This window comes from Carassius auratus, unplaced genomic scaffold (genome assembly GCF_003368295.1).
Source record: "Carassius auratus strain Wakin unplaced genomic scaffold, ASM336829v1 scaf_tig00215532, whole genome shotgun sequence".
Classification (NCBI taxonomy): Eukaryota; Metazoa; Chordata; class Actinopteri; order Cypriniformes; family Cyprinidae; genus Carassius; species Carassius auratus.
Window position 1 is genome coordinate 70,913 of NW_020528128.1, and position 20,751 is coordinate 91,663.

Genomic DNA, 20,751 nt, shown 5'->3' on the forward strand with positions numbered 1-20,751 from the left:
TCTTACAAAGAAGGGGCTCCAGAGACAAAGCTATTAAATTCTTATATATATATATATATATATATATATATATATATATATATATATATATATATATATATATATATATATATAACACACACACACACACACACACACACACACACACACATATATATATATATATATATATATATATATATATATATATATATAATATATAATATTATAATAATATATATTTGAATATTTACTAACTTTTAATAGTAAATATTAAACGTCATTTTAGAGTATGTGTTTCCCTTTCATCTTTTTAGATAGTCATAAAAACTAACTGATATAGCCAACTGCTTTACAGATTACTTATGTACAATCAACACAGAAATGAAATTATATTATAATATATATATTATGCATTTTATATCATATTATGATTGTCAAAATTTTCAACAAATTTCATAAACTTTTCAAGAGAAACGTGTTCGTCTGAGTAGAGGAGGACCCAAAAAAAAAAAAACGTATTTCTTGTGACGTAGTCAGTCATGTGACTTTGCCAAACTTTGTGCGTCTGCTCCCACTTTCTCCTCTCTGAGTTAGGGCAAGTGTTCCTCAATTTCTCAGTAGTCGCTCACTTGGATTTGGTGACTGATCTTCAGAGGTGACGGAGTAAGTCCAATACAGGGCTCTCCTCTTTTTACTTCTCTCCAGGTAAGTTTTTATAGAAAGTCTAACAACTTTTAACAAGGTCTGCAAAACTTTGTATTTATTTATTTATTTCCATAGCGGCAATAATACTCAGAACTGAACAACACAGCAGATTTGAAAGAATTTTAAGGTTTTAAATGTCTCTTGTCATAATAATTTTTTAACTTTATCAACATTTGAGTGAGATCTGAAGTTAATAAAAAAATATCGGAATCGTTATGATGTGATTTATATAATATATTGTAGTCATATTGTTCAATATCTAGCTATATAATATTTTCTCTCAGCATTTTATTCACGTCTGTTGTGCAGGACACGTTCGGTGAAAAGTAGGGTAATTTAATATGCATTTCAATAATTAAACTAAAAATGATATAACAGACAGTTTAGAAAAACATTTTGTCTGGAAAAAAGTTTTGAAGGAAAAAACAAAAAGGACTCAAAACATGAATTTACTTGTAACTAATTACAACAAAAATCGTATTTATAGAATAAGATGAAAAACAACTTTGAGTCTTTTCTTTCTTTGTTTTTAGAACTTTAATACGACTTTCAGGTGAAAACCAATCCGTTTTCCCCAAATCTGCGCGTGTAGGGGGCGCTGTTCAGTCCCTCTATACAATGTTAAGCGGCTTGTCTGTTATATCACTTTAACCTGTAATTCCCAAACATCCCTACATTCATTTGTGCTTTCAGTGTAATGACAATTATGATTTGTATACGTTTAAATAAATGTAACATACAGTTATTAGTAATTTAGCTTCCTAAAATTCAGTAGAATGTGACACTGAGCTACTAATCACCAATCAAATTTCTGCCCATTTGTTGTCTAAACAACAAAAACACAAAAATAATATTTTAATACTATTTCTTTTCCAACCTGATGTCTTTTATGGACTTTTAACATGGCCATAATATACATTACACACATAAACCATTTAAACTTTTTATTAGTGCTTTGAGATCCACAAATTGTCCTGGATATCGAAGGGATGCTCTTTTTCATGCCTGCGCCACATGGATCAGGCAGTTCTTTAGAACTTCTTAAACTGTTCCGTATGATATTTGATTTTCCATGCTATGCAGAGGATTTAATCAAAGACTTGCTACTCAGTTCTATTCAGATTTCAAGGGAATGTTATTGTTCATTATTTACACATCTCTGATGTGACTAGAGGGACAGACATTTTGCTAATTAAACAAGGATCTTTAAATTCTCTAGGGTCCTAGCTGCTTAGTCACGTTTTGTTCAGAGATGTTTAAATCAGTAGATAACGATTCACTTTATGTCATGGCAGCATTTGCTAGAAAAACTTTTATTTCACAAAGCAAAAGACAGCATGTCCTGGCAGCTATATTTACAACCATATGTGTGTGAGCCACATGTTTGTTATCTGAGCTATCCGAGACCAGGTGTAGTTTATATTATGATAATCTCGAGGTCACTTTTCGTGATTATTTTCATAATAACATCCTCAGCAGGTGCTGAAACTAACACTTTCATGATGTGCTTCAAGTACAGAAAAATACATTACATGTGGCCACTAAAGTCACACTTCAAAATTTATGAATACCATTACATTACATAACTTTATATACATATGTATGCATGTATACATACATATAATTATGTAATGCAAATCCACTAAAAGTGATGGACTTCAAAGTGAAGTATTATCCGTTATGACATATCACTTTGATATTTTGATATCTAATGCAATAACATTCAGACATATCAAAGTGTCACTGAAGTGTCCAAAAGTGTCTAAATACATTTAATTACATCTCAGCTTTCTATTTTCAGCTAGAACTCCCTTAAGATGGGTGACTGGAGTGCGTTGGGAAGACTTCTTGACAAGGTGCAGGCCTACTCCACGGCCGGAGGGAAGATCTGGCTCTCTGTGCTCTTCATCTTCCGGATCCTAGTTCTGGGAACAGCAGTGGAGTCAGCCTGGGGTGACGAGCAGTCAGCGTTCAAGTGCAATACCCAGCAGCCCGGTTGTGAGAATGTCTGCTATGACAAATCGTTCCCCATCTCGCACGTGCGCTTGTGGGTGCTTCAGATCATCTTCGTGTCCACGCCTACGCTCCTGTACCTGGCGCACATTTTCTACCTGATGCGCAAGGAGGAGAAGCTCAACCGCAAGGAGGAGGAGCTGAAGGCCGTGCAGAACGACGGTGGTGACGTCGAGCTCCATCTCAAGAAGATCGAGCACAAGAAGTTCAAGCACGGCCTGGTGGAGCACGGCAAGGTGAAGATGAAGGGTGCCCTGCTGCGCACCTACATCGTCAGCATCCTTTTCAAGTCCATCTTTGAGGTGGGCTTCCTGTTGCTCCAGTGGTACATCTACGGCTTCACCCTGGCCGCCGTGTACACGTGCGAACGTTTGCCTTGCCCCCATCAGGTGGACTGTTTCCTCTCCCGGCCCACGGAGAAGACCATCTTTATTGTCTTCATGCTGGTGGTTTCGCTTGTCTCACTTATGCTCAACATCATCGAGCTCTTCTACGTGCTCTTCAAACAGATCAAGGACCGTGTGAAAGGCCGCCAAAACGAGTTCCAAACCGGCACCTTGAGCCCCACGTCAAAGGAGTTGTCCACAACCAAATACGCCTACTACAACGGTTGCTCCTCTCCTAATGCGCCGCTCTCGCCAATGTCGCCTCCGGGCTACAAGCTAGCCACCGGCGAGCGGACCAACTCTTGTCGCAATTACAACAAGCAGGCCAACGAGCAGAACTGGGCCAACTACAGCACAGAACAGAACCGCTTGGGCCAGAATGGCAGCACCATCTCCAATTCGCACGCTCAGGCCTTCGGCTACCCTAACGACACACACGAGCACAAGAAACTGACACCAGGCCACGAGCTACAGCCATTGGCGTTGATAGACGCTCGGCCGTGCAGCCGTGCCAGCAGCCTAATGAGCAGTCGAGCAAGGCCTGATGATCTGGACGTCTAGCTGTGCGGCTTGGTGCCACGTCACGAAACTAGAGGACTGGCACGGGCAATGAGACGTGTTCATTTCCTGTAATGAGGGGGCGGGGCTTCGTCCGCGCGAGTTCCTCACTCTAGACTCTAGTCGATGCAGAGACATAAAATTACTCACACTGCTGGAGGTACTATTCATTAATAAAGATGTTGAAACTATCAGAGGTCTAACAACTGAACAGCCAGGTGGACTCGAAGGGGCACAAGTAGGGCCAAACCTGGCGCGTCTCTCAATTCTGCCCACCAGAATATGCCTTGGTAATGTGATTGATTTTGTCGTGCTTGTCAGTATTTGGTTTATTAAAATGCCACACAACGATTCCATTTTCACACGTTGCACTCCTATAGTAGATGTAGATTTGTGTTTTAACCCCAACTACAGTCAATGCCGGTTATTACGTCACTTGTTCACATGACCTCAAATCCACATTGTCCAACAGGGTGTTCGCAGTCATGAATTAATATTTATTTATTCATAACGATTAACAGGATATCCACCACTAGATGAAAATTGACTACTACTCAAGGTTATGTCTACATAATTAATACCATCCAAGGGCATATTTATTGACAATAACCCAAATTTCAGCAATACATCCATCAGCAAATATGTGTTTTTTTTTTTTTATTATTTTTTTTTATTAATCACAGTGGACTGTCATTTTCCTGATAAACTTTGAATTTATGTGGTGTCATTTTTTTGTTATTTGATGATATATGTTTTTTTTTTTTTTGGGTGGTGGTATGAAACGGAAATGTCTATGTGTTGACTGAGTTGCTGTACCAACTGTTACACGGCTTGATTTTCTTTTCTGCATTTTGATTTTTACCGAAATTTTCCTAAATAGTGTGGGAGAGAAAGGCTTTATTTTTGTTCTCTTTTTTAAAAGTCTTTTTTTTTCTTTTTTCTTTTTAAGGGCAGATGGAATGGATTAGTTTTGAATTAGAATAAGTAGAATTAATGTCTTACCTTTGGAGTGAATGACCTTTTTAACTCAATGTAATCATTGCTGCTTGAGAGATAGAGTTTTAGTACTGTAAATCAAACTAACTATGTCATAAATGTGAGGTTTTTTTAGAAGACTGCTTTTTAGAGCTGGACTAATATTTAGTCAGTTATATTAAGAGATATATGCCAGCGTAGCTCCACAACTACCAAACACTAGTAGATGAAATTTCATTCTTTGTTTTGATTTTTCTAATTGTGCATCATAGTATATTGGTACTCATTTGCAGAGGCTCATGGATTTTTCAGCTACAACGGTGTTTGCACTGAGATTTTGGCTAGAGTTGTTATTTGATGCAAAATTGACTAAAAGTTCTCTGTTATGCATGTAACTAATTTATTTTACAACCAAATCACTATACTTTAACAGTGCTCTCACAGAATCCTTGGGTATGGGACATTGAGTGGCTAAGGCAAGATTTTGCATCTGGTGAATAGCACAAATTGGGTTTTAAATCACAACAACACTGATGTAATGTCATTCCGTACTGTGCGCATGACAGTGGAAAAAATGAGAAATCAAACAAAAACGGACATTAATCAAATCTGTGAAAAAATAAATTTAATCAATAAAGATTTTTTCTTTGTCATTTTGTATTTGTGTCTCAGTCAAACTCTTTTATTTGACCACACTAATGCTCAAACTGTGTTTCCAATATGCACTTACCCATTTTTGCTTACACCCGAGGAGAGGCTTACAAACTAAATAAATATATAAATAAAAAGACAAAATGCACTGCAATTTGTCTGGTGCCAAGCTTCTTAAAGAGTCTGGTGCAGGCTTTTTATCCAAGAGAATTAGCCTAACACAAACCACTGTGTTTAAACAGACAAATGCAGTGTAACGGCCAAGATCTGTATACGCCAAGACCGACTTGCAAACCAAAAGACTGATAAGTTTTTACATGTATGTTTTAAAATACCCCAGAAACTTTCAAAATTTCATCACATAAAAAGATTCAGTGCCTTTTCTCTTATCCAAGTTTCCTATTTAACCTTTCCACAAAGCTAAATAAAACCATATGCCTGGGCCCAGTCTGTGGACCACATGTGGTTTGAGCAGAAGAACGTAAAAAAAGCAGGAGACTTTGATCTAGTGCTAATTAATGCAGATCTTTTTAAACCACATTTATAACACAATGCTATTGCATATACCAGAGGCAGGACAAGATAAAAGAAAGGAATCAGCTGGTGCAAAAACAACAACAACAACAAAACAATTATTGAAGCCCAGTGTCTCATATACACATACAGTACATGAATTAAAAACACTGTTAAAACAGCAATATTGTGAAATATTATTACGATTTAAAATAACAGTTTTCTATTATAGTATGTAATTTATTCATGTGATGGCACAGATGAATTTTCAGCATCATTTTATCCAGTCTTCAGTATCACATGATCCTACAGAAATCATTAGAATATGCTGATTTGCTGCTGAAAATTATTAGCAGTGATGAAAACAGTTGTGCTGCTTAATATTTTTGTGGAATCCAAGATTATCTCTATATTCTTTGTTGAATAGAACGTCCAAAAGAACTGCAATTATTTGAAATATAAATCTTTTGTAACATTATAAATACCTTTACTGTCACTGCTGATCCACCCTTGCTGAATAAAAGTATTCATTTCTTTTGTAAAAACAAAAAAAAAAACTAAAACATTTTTGAATGGTATTTTATATGTATATTAGTATAAACATATATTTTCTCGATTTAAATAATTCCATCAACATTAGTACCGCATAACATTTCAGCAATAAAACAGAATGGACATCAGTGAAAGCACTGAAGGGATGGGTTTTTATTTATTTATTTTTTTTGCTTCTGCCCACAGACAACTGGAAACCTCAGTGGGTGAGCTACATTTTCTGTGCCCATATTGCCACCCAGACTACAACTCTTGGGTGGTGCTGGGAATTCATGTTAAAGTTTGACTAAAAATGGCCATTGAACATTGTTATATGATGTCGGCCATGTTTGATAAAACCTGCTGCTGTGCTTCTCTCGTAACATCTTAAATGGGACACCCACCAGACTTTATTTTTTTAATGACATGTCCTTCACAATGTGAAATATACCATTCACCCTCTATATCCATGTAGAGCAAGTTTCCATCAAATGTTCTGGTGAATTTTAGCCGTAATTCTAAAAGGCATCGTTTCTGTGATGATCATCTTCCAGAAAGCACTTAGATCTGAATTTTGATTAAATCTCTGCATGCATCTCTCTCCTGCTGCTATATGGCTGCGGTTCTGGGTAAAGGTACGTGAAAACATCACATGCAATTCCTGCAAATGGTCCGACTCTTCCTGGAGCTCAGCTAGAGCAGTGGAATGCGGGCTATCAAACACGCAGGGTGTGAAAAATATGCAATACTTTGTAGCTGGTCAACATTCACGGACTGGCCGCTTTGCACCTCCAAGGCTCTGTGGATATCATGCACAGTCATGTTTCCTGAGAGACCTGCCCAATCCCTGCTGTTTATATAAGCATAAGCAAAGCAAAACAATAGGATGCTTCCAATTTTACAATGGCGAGAGCTGCCAATCCCAAATGGTGTCTCAGCTTTCCGTGCGGTTAGAAATTGGATTCGTCCTCGTCACATTTTTCTTTGAAATTTTCCACTGCTGGATTGACCGGGACTGATGAGAGAAAAGCTGTGGTTTTATTAAACATAGACGAGCAGCTCCCAAACATGTCTAGTAAGCTGGAGAACATGCACAGTGTCAGATGAACTCAGCCCTAATAGACTCTCTCTGTCAGCAAGATGAGTTAACTCTCTCTTTCTCTCATTTCTCACTACATCATTAGCTGACATTGTCAGTAGTCTCAGTCACACCTCATATATTACCTCATTTTAATTCCTTGCTGTTTATTCAAAGTGAATTTATGTTGCCCGTAGGCCATATGAGCTCCTCCCTGTTAGGTTAGGCCTCTGTGGTACCAACAGGAAGTCTGCAGGAAGACCTGAAGCATTTGACTGCAGGCTTTGCCGTTTCCTTCCATGGAAAATATCGCAACGTACTGAAGCTTACAACTTTACCAGGAGTTTCTGAAATGCAAGCACTAAAAGAAAAAAGTTTTTGTCATTTTCCCACATAACAATGCCCAGCTAAATCACACCCTAAAACCCTAGCAATGCCCCAACAACCCACATAGCAAAAATCTTACACCTTAGCAACCACCCACAGCTGTCCACAGCTTCCAGCTTCTTCAGAAAATGAAAGCAATCTAGTATACATAAATACTGACTGATGATTGCTTGCAAGCAGTTTGGTTCTCCAACAGTCTATATATCCTCTGAATGCTTTTGCTCCCACTCAACGCACAAGCACACAGAGCCATAATTTTATGTTCATTCATTTCAGGGCACATAAACCGCTTATTGTTTAAAGCTGTCTTCCAGACATTTAAAGTCGGAGAGCAGCGCATGACAGTCTCAGTTCCCTCAATTGCTCCCTCAATAGCACAGACAGAGGAAGAGACGTCAGTCTGACTCAAAACACAGACAGAAGCTCAATAAGAAATGGAAGACAGCACTAAATATCATAAGCCGGGAAGAATAAAAAATACAGTTATTTAGCTGTTATGTTAGTAAAGATATCAAGAACAGAGCGCAACTTCAGAAAGCAGACAGAGACACGCTGGAATGCATGGAAATTAAATGAGGCAGATGAAGAGAATTAGGAAGAAAGAAGTGCAAATCCAGAACACGAGCAGCAGAAAAAGCAACATGACATATGCACATGCAGCATATTCCAAACAGCAAACTCTGTGTCTGTCCAGAGTGAATCAGCAAAGGCCTTGATGAACGAGCAAATACAGTGTCTCTTTTTTAAGGAACATGAGGTTCTGCCATATGTGTCGCTGTTGGAGCAGGATGTTGGCCATGTGGGACGCATTATACAGCAGCCCTGCCACTGTCCACTCCACTCTCTGTAACCCAGTGCCACCTTTGTTTAGATAGAGCTAGCACTTAGGCCCACCCGTCCAAGTGTCAGGGCCATTACATTTTCAAATGTGGCCTGCTCCTGAGCGTCTCAACCAGAGACTTTAAAGTTCCCTGGGACTCTGTAAGACACCTCTAATTTAGGTGGATGGGGTTTAGAGAGAAGGGCATGCTGGGTCCATACCGAAGCTAAAATTATAAGATTTACCATCGGTTACAGAGAGGTCAGGAGAGAAGAAACTATGCAGCACAGCCTGCATCCAAAGTCAATAGCGGGTTGACTGGCATAAGCAAAATATTTCCATGCTTCATCCTGAAACGGCACTCTGCATTTTTTCCCCTCACTACCCCACCAGCTCTGACTTACGGCAAAATATCTGATATGTCGACTACGGTTATTACTCTAAATTTAGCCAGATGCGCCCCGGTTTTCCACTGAGAGGTCCAAATCGGGAAAATCAAGCCAGGAGTATTTTAAGAATGGGGAATAAGATATATTTCATTCGCCTGACTGTAACCAGCATCTATTCAAAGAATGCAGCAGTCTGAATCATTTTCAGCACTGCTCTTTTGGTGATATGTATTTGCCCTAGCTATAATTTTAGATTGCTGTAGATGCTTAAATAGCTGTTAAGAGAGAAGAAACATGAAGGTGATTTATCAGAGTCAGTGGGTCAGGATAACCTCTCAATAAAATGCCATTAACACCATAACCCCCAAAACAACAACAAAAAACTAGATATTTATCCATGCATTTTCAGGATAATTTGCATTAAAAAGTAATACATTCATTTAAATTAATTTTTTATGATTATGATGATGATAATAATGATGATTAGTAGTAGTAGTATGTACAGCCTTTAAAAAAAAAAAAAAAAGCTTTCAAGGTAAATTAAATGTCTAAACAAAATGTAATTGAATTATTGAATTATTTACTTTATTTTTTCATATAAATTTATTTATATTACTATGCAACTTTGTAATTGAATTAAAAGTGGAATAAAAATGCAAAATAAGCACATTTCTGAAAGAAAAAATCAAAATCATAATTGTTATTAACAGATAGTTAATAATTATAGTTAGCTTCATTTTTTTAATAGCTTTGTTGAGTGTTCTTTGTGATGACAAATTTGCTCCATGATAAATTTGTTATGCTAATGCACATTCTTTGAATTTTGGAAATATAAAGAAATTAAGAAAACAAAGAAATGTACTCAAAATTTAGACCATGCACTCACGAGGGCTCTTTCCTGTTATTTGTGGAAACTTCTGGATTCAGAATAATGTTATTCCTGTTACCTGACATGCAGCACTACCGCTGTTCATGACATTTGAGCCCTGTGAGAATCTATACGCTTTTGGGTTTTCCTTCTAAGCTATACGGCTCTTGATCGTACCTCCACTTCACTGGCTCTCCTTCTCCAGAAGAATTCACAAGCATGTTTACAATCGCATCAGGAATGCTAAAGAAACTAATAACCTTGTAAAAACGAGGCTGTGTATGTTCGCTTTAGCTGGCTGCACACTTGCCAAGGCAGTAGTGCTCTCAGATGCTGAGGAACTCCGAAATCAGCAGAAACGTGTGTTCCTCAGGCATATGTGAGTTGCTAAGACAGAAAAAAAAAAAACTTGGGAAGGATGACATAGCACTCGTTTAACTGCTATAGACACATTCAACAAACAAACATAAGTGCATATCCGCAAACTTCCTAAACTGTTCTTGTTTAATTTTCCCTGCTAGTGCATACAAGGTTCCCAAACCACTGTGTTTGTAAAAACAGACAATGTTGACTGTGCGTTTGATTATGTACCAAAGTGTGCATTGTAATATAAAAAGGGTTTGATGAATGGCTGTTTGAGAACAGAGGATGGTTGCAATTCCCTGAAAGAGGGTTTCCTCATTTATGTAACTCTGCAGCTTGCTAAACTCATGAGGAATAGTAGTTTTCCTCGGCTGTCTTCTAAACGTCTGTGTTATCTCACATCCGAACTGTCTCTGTACACGGGTGCACATTTGTTCCGTCTGCAGATCACATGGCTCTTTTTTAAATTTACAGATTCAGGGATGAATACATACTGTTTTTAGGCAGGGGCCACTGTTGCTCCCGTGAGAGGAAAAGTTATCCTGATTCAGAAGCTGCTTCAAATGAACTTGACTATTTTTTTGAGTGTTCTCATCACATAACAAAAATCAGACATGCTCCCCCAGAATGCTCTTGTACTTTAGCTTCGGGGAGCCTGATTCACTTTAGTGATATTTGAACTGTTCATTTAAATGATCTGAATAAAAAAATAATGATTACCTAATTTAAATCTCAGATGGAACTTGAATGCTGCTACCTTAAAATTATATTTTCTCTTTAAATAATTTAAATGCAGTTTGAGCTACTTTTTGTTAACGAGTTGTAGTGTATGCTCACTAATTGCTTAGTTTAATAACTCAGATAACAGAAATATTCAAAATATTTGCAATGTAAACAGGGTATCTGTTTAAAAAAAGTTTTAAAAATGTAATACTTTTAAAGACCCTTTTAAATACAATTAATATTGTATGTCCATAAAGAAGAAACCCAATACAATCTCAAAATAAGACAGTCATATAAGATTCTTTTACTTAATTAAATAAGCTGCAACACACATTCAACAAGTGCTTAAGACATATTTTAATCAATATGTACATACAGTATTGAAATGTTATTTTATGTACTAATATTACAATGTAAATAAATTAAAGGTTGACAATATTAATGGGTTTAAAGAGATGCAATAACCAACAAATCCATGTTTTGGCTTTGAACATGCAGCATATTTATTAAATCATCAACTTTTGAAGTTTAATAATCACATTAGGACATATTTTGATTCCTGTTCTGTCCTTAATTGACCTGAACTACTGTACATTTAAAAACATTTAAGTCATTTGAAAGACCTGCAGGGACCCTGGAAAAAGTAAACTGACTCAACCAACACAAAATAGAATAATAATGTGAAGGCTGAATTGATAAGGTTTGTTTTCTTTTCTTTTTTTTTTTTGCCAAATGTCAACTTCTACATTACATTACAACTTCTACATTACAGACAGGGAATAAGAAAAAGAGACTGATAAAAATATATGTGTGTTCCTGAAAGCCCCATGTGCAAAAATCCCTTAAAACTACATCAAATGAGAAGTATGATGCAAAAATGTTATATACAGACTGCAGTTGTTAGCAGGCAAACATTTAGGTGCTACCTAACAATAGAATTTAGGAAGAGTTTCTGCATAGTCAAAGCAGAAAGAGCTCACAGTTAACCATGCCAAGCAAAAACAACAAACAAAATGAACAGGGTGCTAATTAGCAATCAGCTCACAGCGGAACGGGCTGCTCTTAGTAGGAGCTTGGACATGGCACAACATCGAGCTAAGCAGAGTGGACTTTGATATCCCTGCTAGCTTTTTGTTTTTAATCTGCAATTCCCGCAACATTTAAGAGCTACTGACCGACAAAAAGCACATGAAAATGTTTAGGATGAATGCGAAGCTAAAGATCCAAGCCAGAACAGATACTGTAATTCCACAATTTTCCCCTATTGTAAATAGTACAAAGAGATGATATTGAAGCACGCTTAGCTTCTGGTGCAGCACACAGTGGATTAAGGCTTGATGCAGATTCTTGCACGGGGTTGTGTTGAGGACAGGGTAATGGGCTCAAACAGTTGAAAGAAAATGCCTTCAGAGCAGCCCTGCCCTCAGCTGCCCCCTCATTCGTCCACAAGGTTCATAGCTCAAAATGAACGTCTAAAATCTCACATGTGCCCAAAGGAGAGCAATAGTGATAAACCTCCATTAATGAAACCATACAAGCTCAACTTGAGTCACTGTTCTCGCGGTGAACTTGAACTTGTTTGGATAATTTTTTATTTAAAAAAAAAAAGGTTATAGCAGACAAATGATCTGTGTCTATCGTTAGCATAGACACAATGTTCCCATTTTGAATACTGCGAAACACAAGACAAAGAGAAAAACATCAAAAAGACACGCTCTCCAACCCACACAACTAAACGCTTTTTAAAATTTTCACCACATGAGTCCGTGGGAGGAATTCAGTTCCTATGCAACCCAATTCTGCTTTGCACGTCTCTGAGTCTGGCTCTGTAATACGGGCAACAAAGAGTTTGACACATAATTAAACAGAGTGCCAAGCTCTGAATGCTATTATGAAGGCTTTAAAAGAAACACCTTTAAATGCAAAAGTATGTATTTCATCAGCGAAGCCTATTTATATTACAATTATTTCTGCTAAAGAGGCTATTAGACAGGCAACCCAGAAGCAATGAAGTCCGAGCTGGATACTCAGATGAAGCTGACATCATTTAAATGCCGATGCCTGAAGTGTTGTGCTTGAGTCATGCTCATTTGAAGCCATGAGCTCACCTGGGAGAACATTTTTACTAATGAAGAACCTCCATTGAGATGTTGGTCTACAGGGCTGTATAAACAGATTCCCATAAAGAAACAAGTTTATCATCTGAGTTGAGTCTGAACGTACTGTGTACAGTTTCTCTTTTGCTTATAAAGCTCTCATTTTTGTGGATATGGTCCCAAAGCCATTGGAAACGTTACCAAGTGGTAACCATAGCAAAATCCAACAGCACCAGACAAGTGTTTAATTTGGCTCTTCTATTACTTCCAATGTTATGCCCTTCCTTCCTGTCTGTCAAAACCTATGTGTGGATCTCTTCAAGGTTAAGTACTTTTATATGACATTCTGTATTTGGAAATCTGGACACGAGTTTGTCTTTTTTGGTTTAACAAATCAAAATATGACCATATTATGGGTTGAATTCATTACAGTTGTTTTATGGTTTAAGGCGTATGAAATTGGCAAAAATGTGCAGCACTAACCACCAACAGTGTAGTTTAACAAGACACTAAATAAGATGAAACAGGGCTGTTCCATAAGTATTTTAAGTAATTCACGTCATCGTCATACTTTTCAGTGCAAATACTCATCTTTCTATGAAAAATATTCTTATTGTAGTATCAAGAAACTCACTTTGAGTGTTCTTATTATGCCACTTCATAATACTTGATTCTGGTAGGTCAGTCATGGTGTTCAGCAATTTCGTAACATTCGTTGTTGTCCATGGCAATGCTGTATATCAGTCCGAAAGTCTTAACCGGCTCTACGTACTCGTTTCTCATATCCATGTTTCATACAAAGGTGCCATCTTGTGTATGACTGCATTAATATTATGCAATGGCACACACTTTCTTAAAATGTTATGGGCGTCTAACCCCCAAACAACCACAACATTTGCTTCTGATTAATAGTATTGTGCTATAGTGCTATAATCATAAACGATTAAGTAAAATCACTTAAACCCAGACAAAATATAATGAGTTATAATTCCTAAATTATATGCTATTTGACTTTGTGGGTGTTCCATGTTTTGCCAATAACACATTTAAATACATCTAAAGGCATACACATGGTTTTAACATGTCTGTTCCCATGCATTTACAAAAAAAAAAAAAAAAAAAAAAAAAAAGATGATGTCTCATGTCATCATATCATGGGAAAGAAATCTTTATGAAAAAATGGGTCAGACTTGAATTTATTTTAGCAAGTTGACACAGGTTAGTAGGCAAACGTGCGTCTCAGCTTCTCATCTGAGCTCAAGCTAGGAGCGCCTAATTGGACAAATGGAAGGAGCGTAAACTATGATTTACATGACTGGTATTGGTCGATTTGAACAAATGATGTCTTTCCTTTTTGCTGGGCTCAGCGATAAGTAATGAAATTAAAGTGTTTATATGCAGTAATTAGTGAACTGTTTGGCCACAGTCTGTCAGACATAGTCAAGGCCTAATAGGCCACTTCTTGCATTTTACTGCCCACAAAACAGCTTAATAAACAGTAGCTACCCATATCACCTGCTGGGAGAGCTGGGCTTTGGAAATGTGGCCAGCCAGAAACAAGCCTGGGAGAGTTGAATGCCACTCCGTCAGCCCACAGCGGGTCTTCCCGTGTGTCACCCTCACCGCAAGCCCGCGGCGCATCTCGCCTCACAGCTCTTTTTATTGCACAGAACGGCATGAGTGATTGAACAGTTAATGGTGCAGCTGTTGGAGAATTAGTCTGCGGAAAATGGCCATAAAATGTGAAATGTAATATTAATATCAACTGGTTGGACTGGTGGTAAACTATAAGTCATCTACAAACCGGATGGTAATTGTTGTCTTATGTGATATTCTTGTCTGAAAGGACTATTTTTGTGAAAGGAAATGGGTTTCCAAAACTTATATTTAAACAAAGCACAATGCTTATGTGCAAGCAAACAGTGGCTTAAACAAATCCAGCTATACTGTACATAAATATTGGTTGTTTTCATGTTTCTTAAAAGAATGAATGAATGTGTGCATACTGTATATACTGCATTTTAAGAAGAAAAATATATATTTATATCACATTTTTCTTGCATATTAAAAAAAAATGGAGAAAAGTGTGTCAAAATTACATCTGGGTAAAATGTGTCAGTGGTAACAGTGATAGAAAGCTTTTCATCTAAATACCGGCGATAATATTACAAGGGTGTTGTTAAAAAGAATTGAAACTGGATCCAAATAACTGCCAATAATAATAATAATAATAAGCAGATGAAAAGAGTCCCACCTTTCAAAGAAAATAAGGAAGGATTGTCTCCACAGAATTGTGTATTGACACGCACAGTTGGAGGAACTGCAAACAGGGATCAACATTTCATATTTCTTTAACCTTGTTGGTGAGAATGTGGGAAAATAGCGCCTTAGTTTGTTCCACGAGTCCAATATAACGTATTTGTAAATGTTTATTTCTAAATTTGTTTTCTAAGAATTAGGAAACATGAGTTTGCATGAAAAATTGTATGTTTGTAAAAACAATTAACTGCATTCCTGAAATTTAAAACATATCCTGGCTGGTAGGGAGCATTTAAGAAAATGGAATGTGCAGCAAGATTACATGTTAGACTGGGATAGTTTTGGTATAAACAACTCATTTGTGTTCATTTTTGTGCTTTAACTGAAAATTATTCACATTTAATACAGCTGTTCCCCTTGACATGGCACCATTCTCCTTGTCTAGAGGAGAATTTATGTAAAAAGTGGCACAGCTTACCTCACTCCCGTAATCTGCATCTGTTAGTCAGTGGTAATCAGGGCAGTCATGGGCACCAGACAACCATTTAAAGCTGTAATCATAATGTTTACCTGGTTTGGCTTCTATACTAACATGCAATTATGCAATGCAAGATAATAGCATATGATGATAAGAACATGACTAATGACTAAATCTAAACACCCCAAACAACAGCCTCTCTATTGTTACATCTGCCAGAAAATGCCTATGTGTTAATCAGCTATAATAGTGGATCCTTACAAAATATATGGGATGAGTTTGCCTTTTTTAATGCAATTATTTTGTGCTTGGTTAAACATTACAAGCATTATTTATGTGGTTGTAAATTACTGGTCTGCAAAGAGTGAGGACGTGTCTGTTTGAAAGAAATCACAACAGCTTGAGAGACACTTAATTTTAAAAAATGTGCAGTCTAAAGTTTCACAATCCATCACCAGACACAAATATGCAAAGGTTTTCTCAAAGATTTATAATCTAAATATGTTAGATACTAAAGAAAACTGGAGTGGGACTGGCAAACATTTCCTCATAAAATACTTACAATTTAGCAGAAATCGTATCAATTTGTATGAGTGATGTTGTATGATTTAATACGAATTAGTAACCTCATAAAATATGTACGAATTGCGGTGAGATCAGACTGAAAATACTATCTCATTAAAAGTGCCCTGATTTAAATATCAGTGTTGTTCCTTACTTGCAAAGTGGATGCTGCACACTGGTCGTGGTTGAGGAGAGACACTCAAATTATTGTAAAGATCTTTAGGTGTACAGCAATACACAATAAAAGCGCTATTAACATGCCTCATCTATTCATTCATTCATTCATTCATTGATAAAAACATCACAACAACATCACAACTGAGAGTGAGCAAATTTAATTTTTTTGGTGAACTATTCCTTATTTCAACATTTGGTAATATATTTTTAAGAGCAAAAATAAGAAATAAGACCTTATTGTAAAACGTTACTCTGAAATTGTATTGGATTCTTTTCTATTCTATTCTCATGGATATGTGCAGACTGTTTAATTCATGCCACAGGGACAAATATCTCTTTCCTTTCAGTCAGTCATGTTCAATGTTACTTCGACACTGACACTGTTATGGTGGTGGTGGTGGTAGGGTCTCTCTTGGGAGACCAATCACCTCTGAGTAATATGAAAAAAGCCCAATGAGAATTGCAGAGTGGAATTTGCATGCCAAGCCACTCCCAATAGGAGTCAGGTGATGTATACCTTGTTGCCCAGGAATGCCATCTCCGGCTGTGATGTGGGATGCCGACAAAGTACATTTTTGGTCTTTTCCGCAACACTGTCAAGGACATTGCCTATCAGTTCTCGGCAGTCCAGAAGCAGACGGAAGCCATCAAACACATCTTGCCTCTGTGTGATTTTGTTACCACCAGGCTGTCGGAGCCCAGCTCTTTGTCTGCCCGTAACTGAGGGCACCCCCTGTGGGATCAACATCTGCTCCACCTTGGCCTGCATCTAAGGATTCTTCGACACCTCAGGAAGGCTTCTCAGGGTGTCGCTAAGTCTTCTAAGATGACATTGAAGCATCCCGAGACATCGGCGATGCAGAAATGCATTCTCTTTTGTATTCAGTCCTAGGAATGTTTTGCAGCAGTCGGCCTGAAGGACGCGTACTTCCATGTAACTATTCTGGCAAAACACAAATAGTTCCTTCGGTTTGCTTTCTAAAGTCAAGCATATCAGTACAAGATCCTCCCCTTTCGGCCATCCCTGTCTCCCCATGTGTGTATGGTCGTAGTAGTCCCCATTGTGGGAGCGGGGCATGCAAAACCTTAACTATCCCAACAACTGACTAATATTAGCTCATTCATGAGATGTGTTGTGAGAGAACAGGGACTTGGTGCTCAGGCACCTCAGCCAGTTGGGGATTGGAATCAACTGGGAGAAGAGCAAGCTCTACCTTATGCAGAGCATCTCTTTTCTCACACACGGGGTGGTTAATACCCTGATCTGTCACTGGATATTCTGCCCGTGGTCAGAAAATAGACATATATTCTTCATATGTCCTAAGAATATACTGTAGACATGTTGTTACAAGAGATGCCTGCAGAATGGGCTGGGGCGCTGTATGCAATGGGAATGGAGCTTCAGGCTTCTGGACAAGACCTCGGCTGCAATGGCATATAAATTGCCTGGAGTTGCTGGCAGTACTACTTGCCCTACACTGATTTAGACCACTGCTCGTAGACAAGCATGTGCTCATCTGGGAGTACGCACTTGTCACTTGTCGCAATTCACCCACCATCTCCTCTTCTGGAGTCATGTTGTGGCTTAGGTCACTGTGCTGTTCATATCCCAGGAGAGCTCAATTGTGCAGCCTATGCACTCTCGTGACAGCCCAGCCTTCTGGGAGGTTGGAGAATGGTTTAATGGTTTTAAATATAGTTAAAGGAGGACCTTATTCACCACCCGGAGCTGTGTGAGACACTTTTTATTAAGGTTAAGCGCTTTTTATTCACTTCTTTTCGACTGATGCACTGCAACACCCACTGAGTGCCATTAAACAGCGTGAAAGATCAAAGACTTGTTTTTTATATAACTCCGACTGGATTAGACTGAAAGAAGAAAGTCATATACACCAAGGATGACTTGATGGTGAGTAATTTATGGGCAAATTGTCATTTTTGGATGAACTAACCCTTTAAGGGGTCTATCACAGGCTGTGATAGAGACTATCACTCAAGTTAGAGACCCCCTACAAGGTAGGCTTATGCTTTGATGTGGAGTCTGTTCTTTGATTGGTGTTCTTCTCACCAGGAAGACCCTCGGAAATCCCTGATTGGGATCATGCTTTCCTTCCTGCAAGAAAAGTTGGAGCAGAGGTTGTCCCCCTACACTTTGAAGTGTATGTTGCTGCAATTGCAACACACCCTAATACAGTCCTGATACAGTATCCTGAAACCCCAACCTAGATATGTGCCCAAAGTTCCCACCATCCCTTTTTGGGATCAGGTGGTGAACTTGCACTGCCTTTGGAGGAGGCAGATCAGGCCCTTGCATAGCTGTGTCCTGTTCATTCTTTGCGCATCTATATGGAACGCACTCTGAGCTTTAGAAGCTCAGATCAGCTCTCGGTCTGCTTCTTGGATACTACTCAGAGATGACTGAGCTCCCAAGTGAGACCACAACTCCCTCCGCCCAGTGTCAGTGGAACTGAACTTCAGGGAACGAGGGTTACACACATAACCAAGACGTTTTCAGTTACGCAATTATGTTTTTTTCCCAAGCTGGCATTGTGTGGCATTTCGTATTGGCCAAGATCCTGGATTTTCCTTGTGGATAGAAAAAAACCCCTCTATATAGCCTGACACTTTTAATTAAGTTGTATCCAGCAATAAGATCTCTCTCATACAGTTTCTCAGAAGACATGCTTATGTGCCCTCGACAACAACATAAAGATTATGTATAAGTCACTTTTTCCTGTTGTGTTTTTTGTTATTTGGTTTCTATCTTTCATTAGCCTGGTAGACAAGAGTTCCCCATTACTTTTACATTGCTGAATGCTCATATCGTGATGAGGCAAGGCATCAGAGAGCAGCTCTGGCCTTTTTGGTCAGTACATCAAACACACTTATGACCAGGCAAAGCAATCAAGCCCTGATTGTCAGAGCCATCCAAGGGCTTATTACACGCAATCTCTTTGCTTGTTCCCCTGTGAGCAGATATAAAGAGCTCCAAGAGGAGCTAGGTAAATCTTTAAGGAAATTATCAATCTTAATCTAAGCATGTGCTTTTGAGTGTACAGATTTGAGATATCCAGTAAGCCAGTAGTTTCGAGACAGATGCAGAACATTCAGCGTCTGCTGTGGCAGATACCCATCGCTGAGTTTCATGCAGAACACCTTCCTAAAAGGTCCAGAGGTTACTATGGTTTACTAGAGCTGATTTTATGTTTGTCCTGCATGTAGTCATTATGGAGCAGAAACAAAAGAAGTGCCGTTGGCTGCTGCACACACCATTACCCTGTGTTTAGGGAGACATCTTAGGAAAACAGACACCATCCATCAGCTTGTCAGGGTCGTTTACCTTAATCTGCAGTCACCTGGTAAATCATTAGAACCTTAAAGAATGTTAATTTGAATTCTTTAGCATCATTGCTAAAGTGATGCTTTTCACTAACCAGCTACTGTTGTAGTGACTATGCAGTTTTACTGATTCTTATTTAAAGGTGTATTTCAGCCAAAAATGTACATGTTTTTATCAATACAATGAAGTCAGTAATCAGTAAGTTCTAAAACAAAATAAAACCCTACTGACTTAGGTTATTACAATGAACTAAAATTAGCTTTAAAAATATTTTTCGTAAATTGTTTTATTATTAACTTGAAATTCTTGAAAGACCTCACTCGTTTATGAACACTAACTTATACATTATACGTTATACATTGTCTACAATCTAACGTTTGATTAAGAATGTGTTACATCTGGAGTACTGGGTGATTTAGTAAGGAGTCACATTGTCCGTGTGGGTTAGTTTGTGTTGTTGGACGGCGTTCATGTCAAGAAGAATTCATCCACACCAGGTCTTCAGCATCATTACTTCCCAACTGCTGTCAGCACTGACCACCTGATCAGACTATTTCTGCTCAAGCACCAAATCAGAAAGCAATTCTGTGAGCTGCATTACACTCTCAGGCATGAGGGTATGGCACATTTTAACATAACCAAAAAAATATTTTGCAAACCATATACTAAAGTGCAATCATGCATTTCAAGAGTGTGTTGTAGGTTATGTGAGGTATTAAAGATTGCTTTTGTTCAGTCTTTAGTTTTATGTCATGGCATTATGTTGGGTAAATAAATAAAACTGAATTTATTGATGCTGATTTTGGGGCTGAAAACAACAGCAAGCAAATGAAAGAACCACATCACACAAAACTAACTATGCCTACAACTTGTAATTATGTTTGAAACGTGGCAA

At 38.1% G+C, this 20,751-nt stretch overlaps 1 protein-coding gene across 1 annotated transcript; it reads left to right on the forward strand.

Annotated features, from left to right (window-relative positions):
- The first annotated feature begins 545 nt into the window (after positions 1–545).
- LOC113094920 (gap junction alpha-1 protein-like) lies at positions 546–5,278 on the forward strand. The gene is made up of 2 exons (XM_026260531.1): positions 546–687; positions 2,489–5,278. The coding sequence occupies exon 2, from the start codon at positions 2,505–2,507 to the stop codon at positions 3,645–3,647; it is 1,143 nt and encodes a 380-aa protein (XP_026116316.1). The 5' UTR covers positions 546–687; positions 2,489–2,504; the 3' UTR covers positions 3,648–5,278.
- Positions 5,279–20,751: the final 15,473 nt, after the last annotated feature.

Excerpts from the sequence above, each read along its gene's own strand:
- LOC113094920 (XM_026260531.1), top strand. The coding sequence starts at position 2,505 with ATGGGTGACTGGAGTGCGTTGGGAAGACTTCTTGACAAGGTGCAGGCC.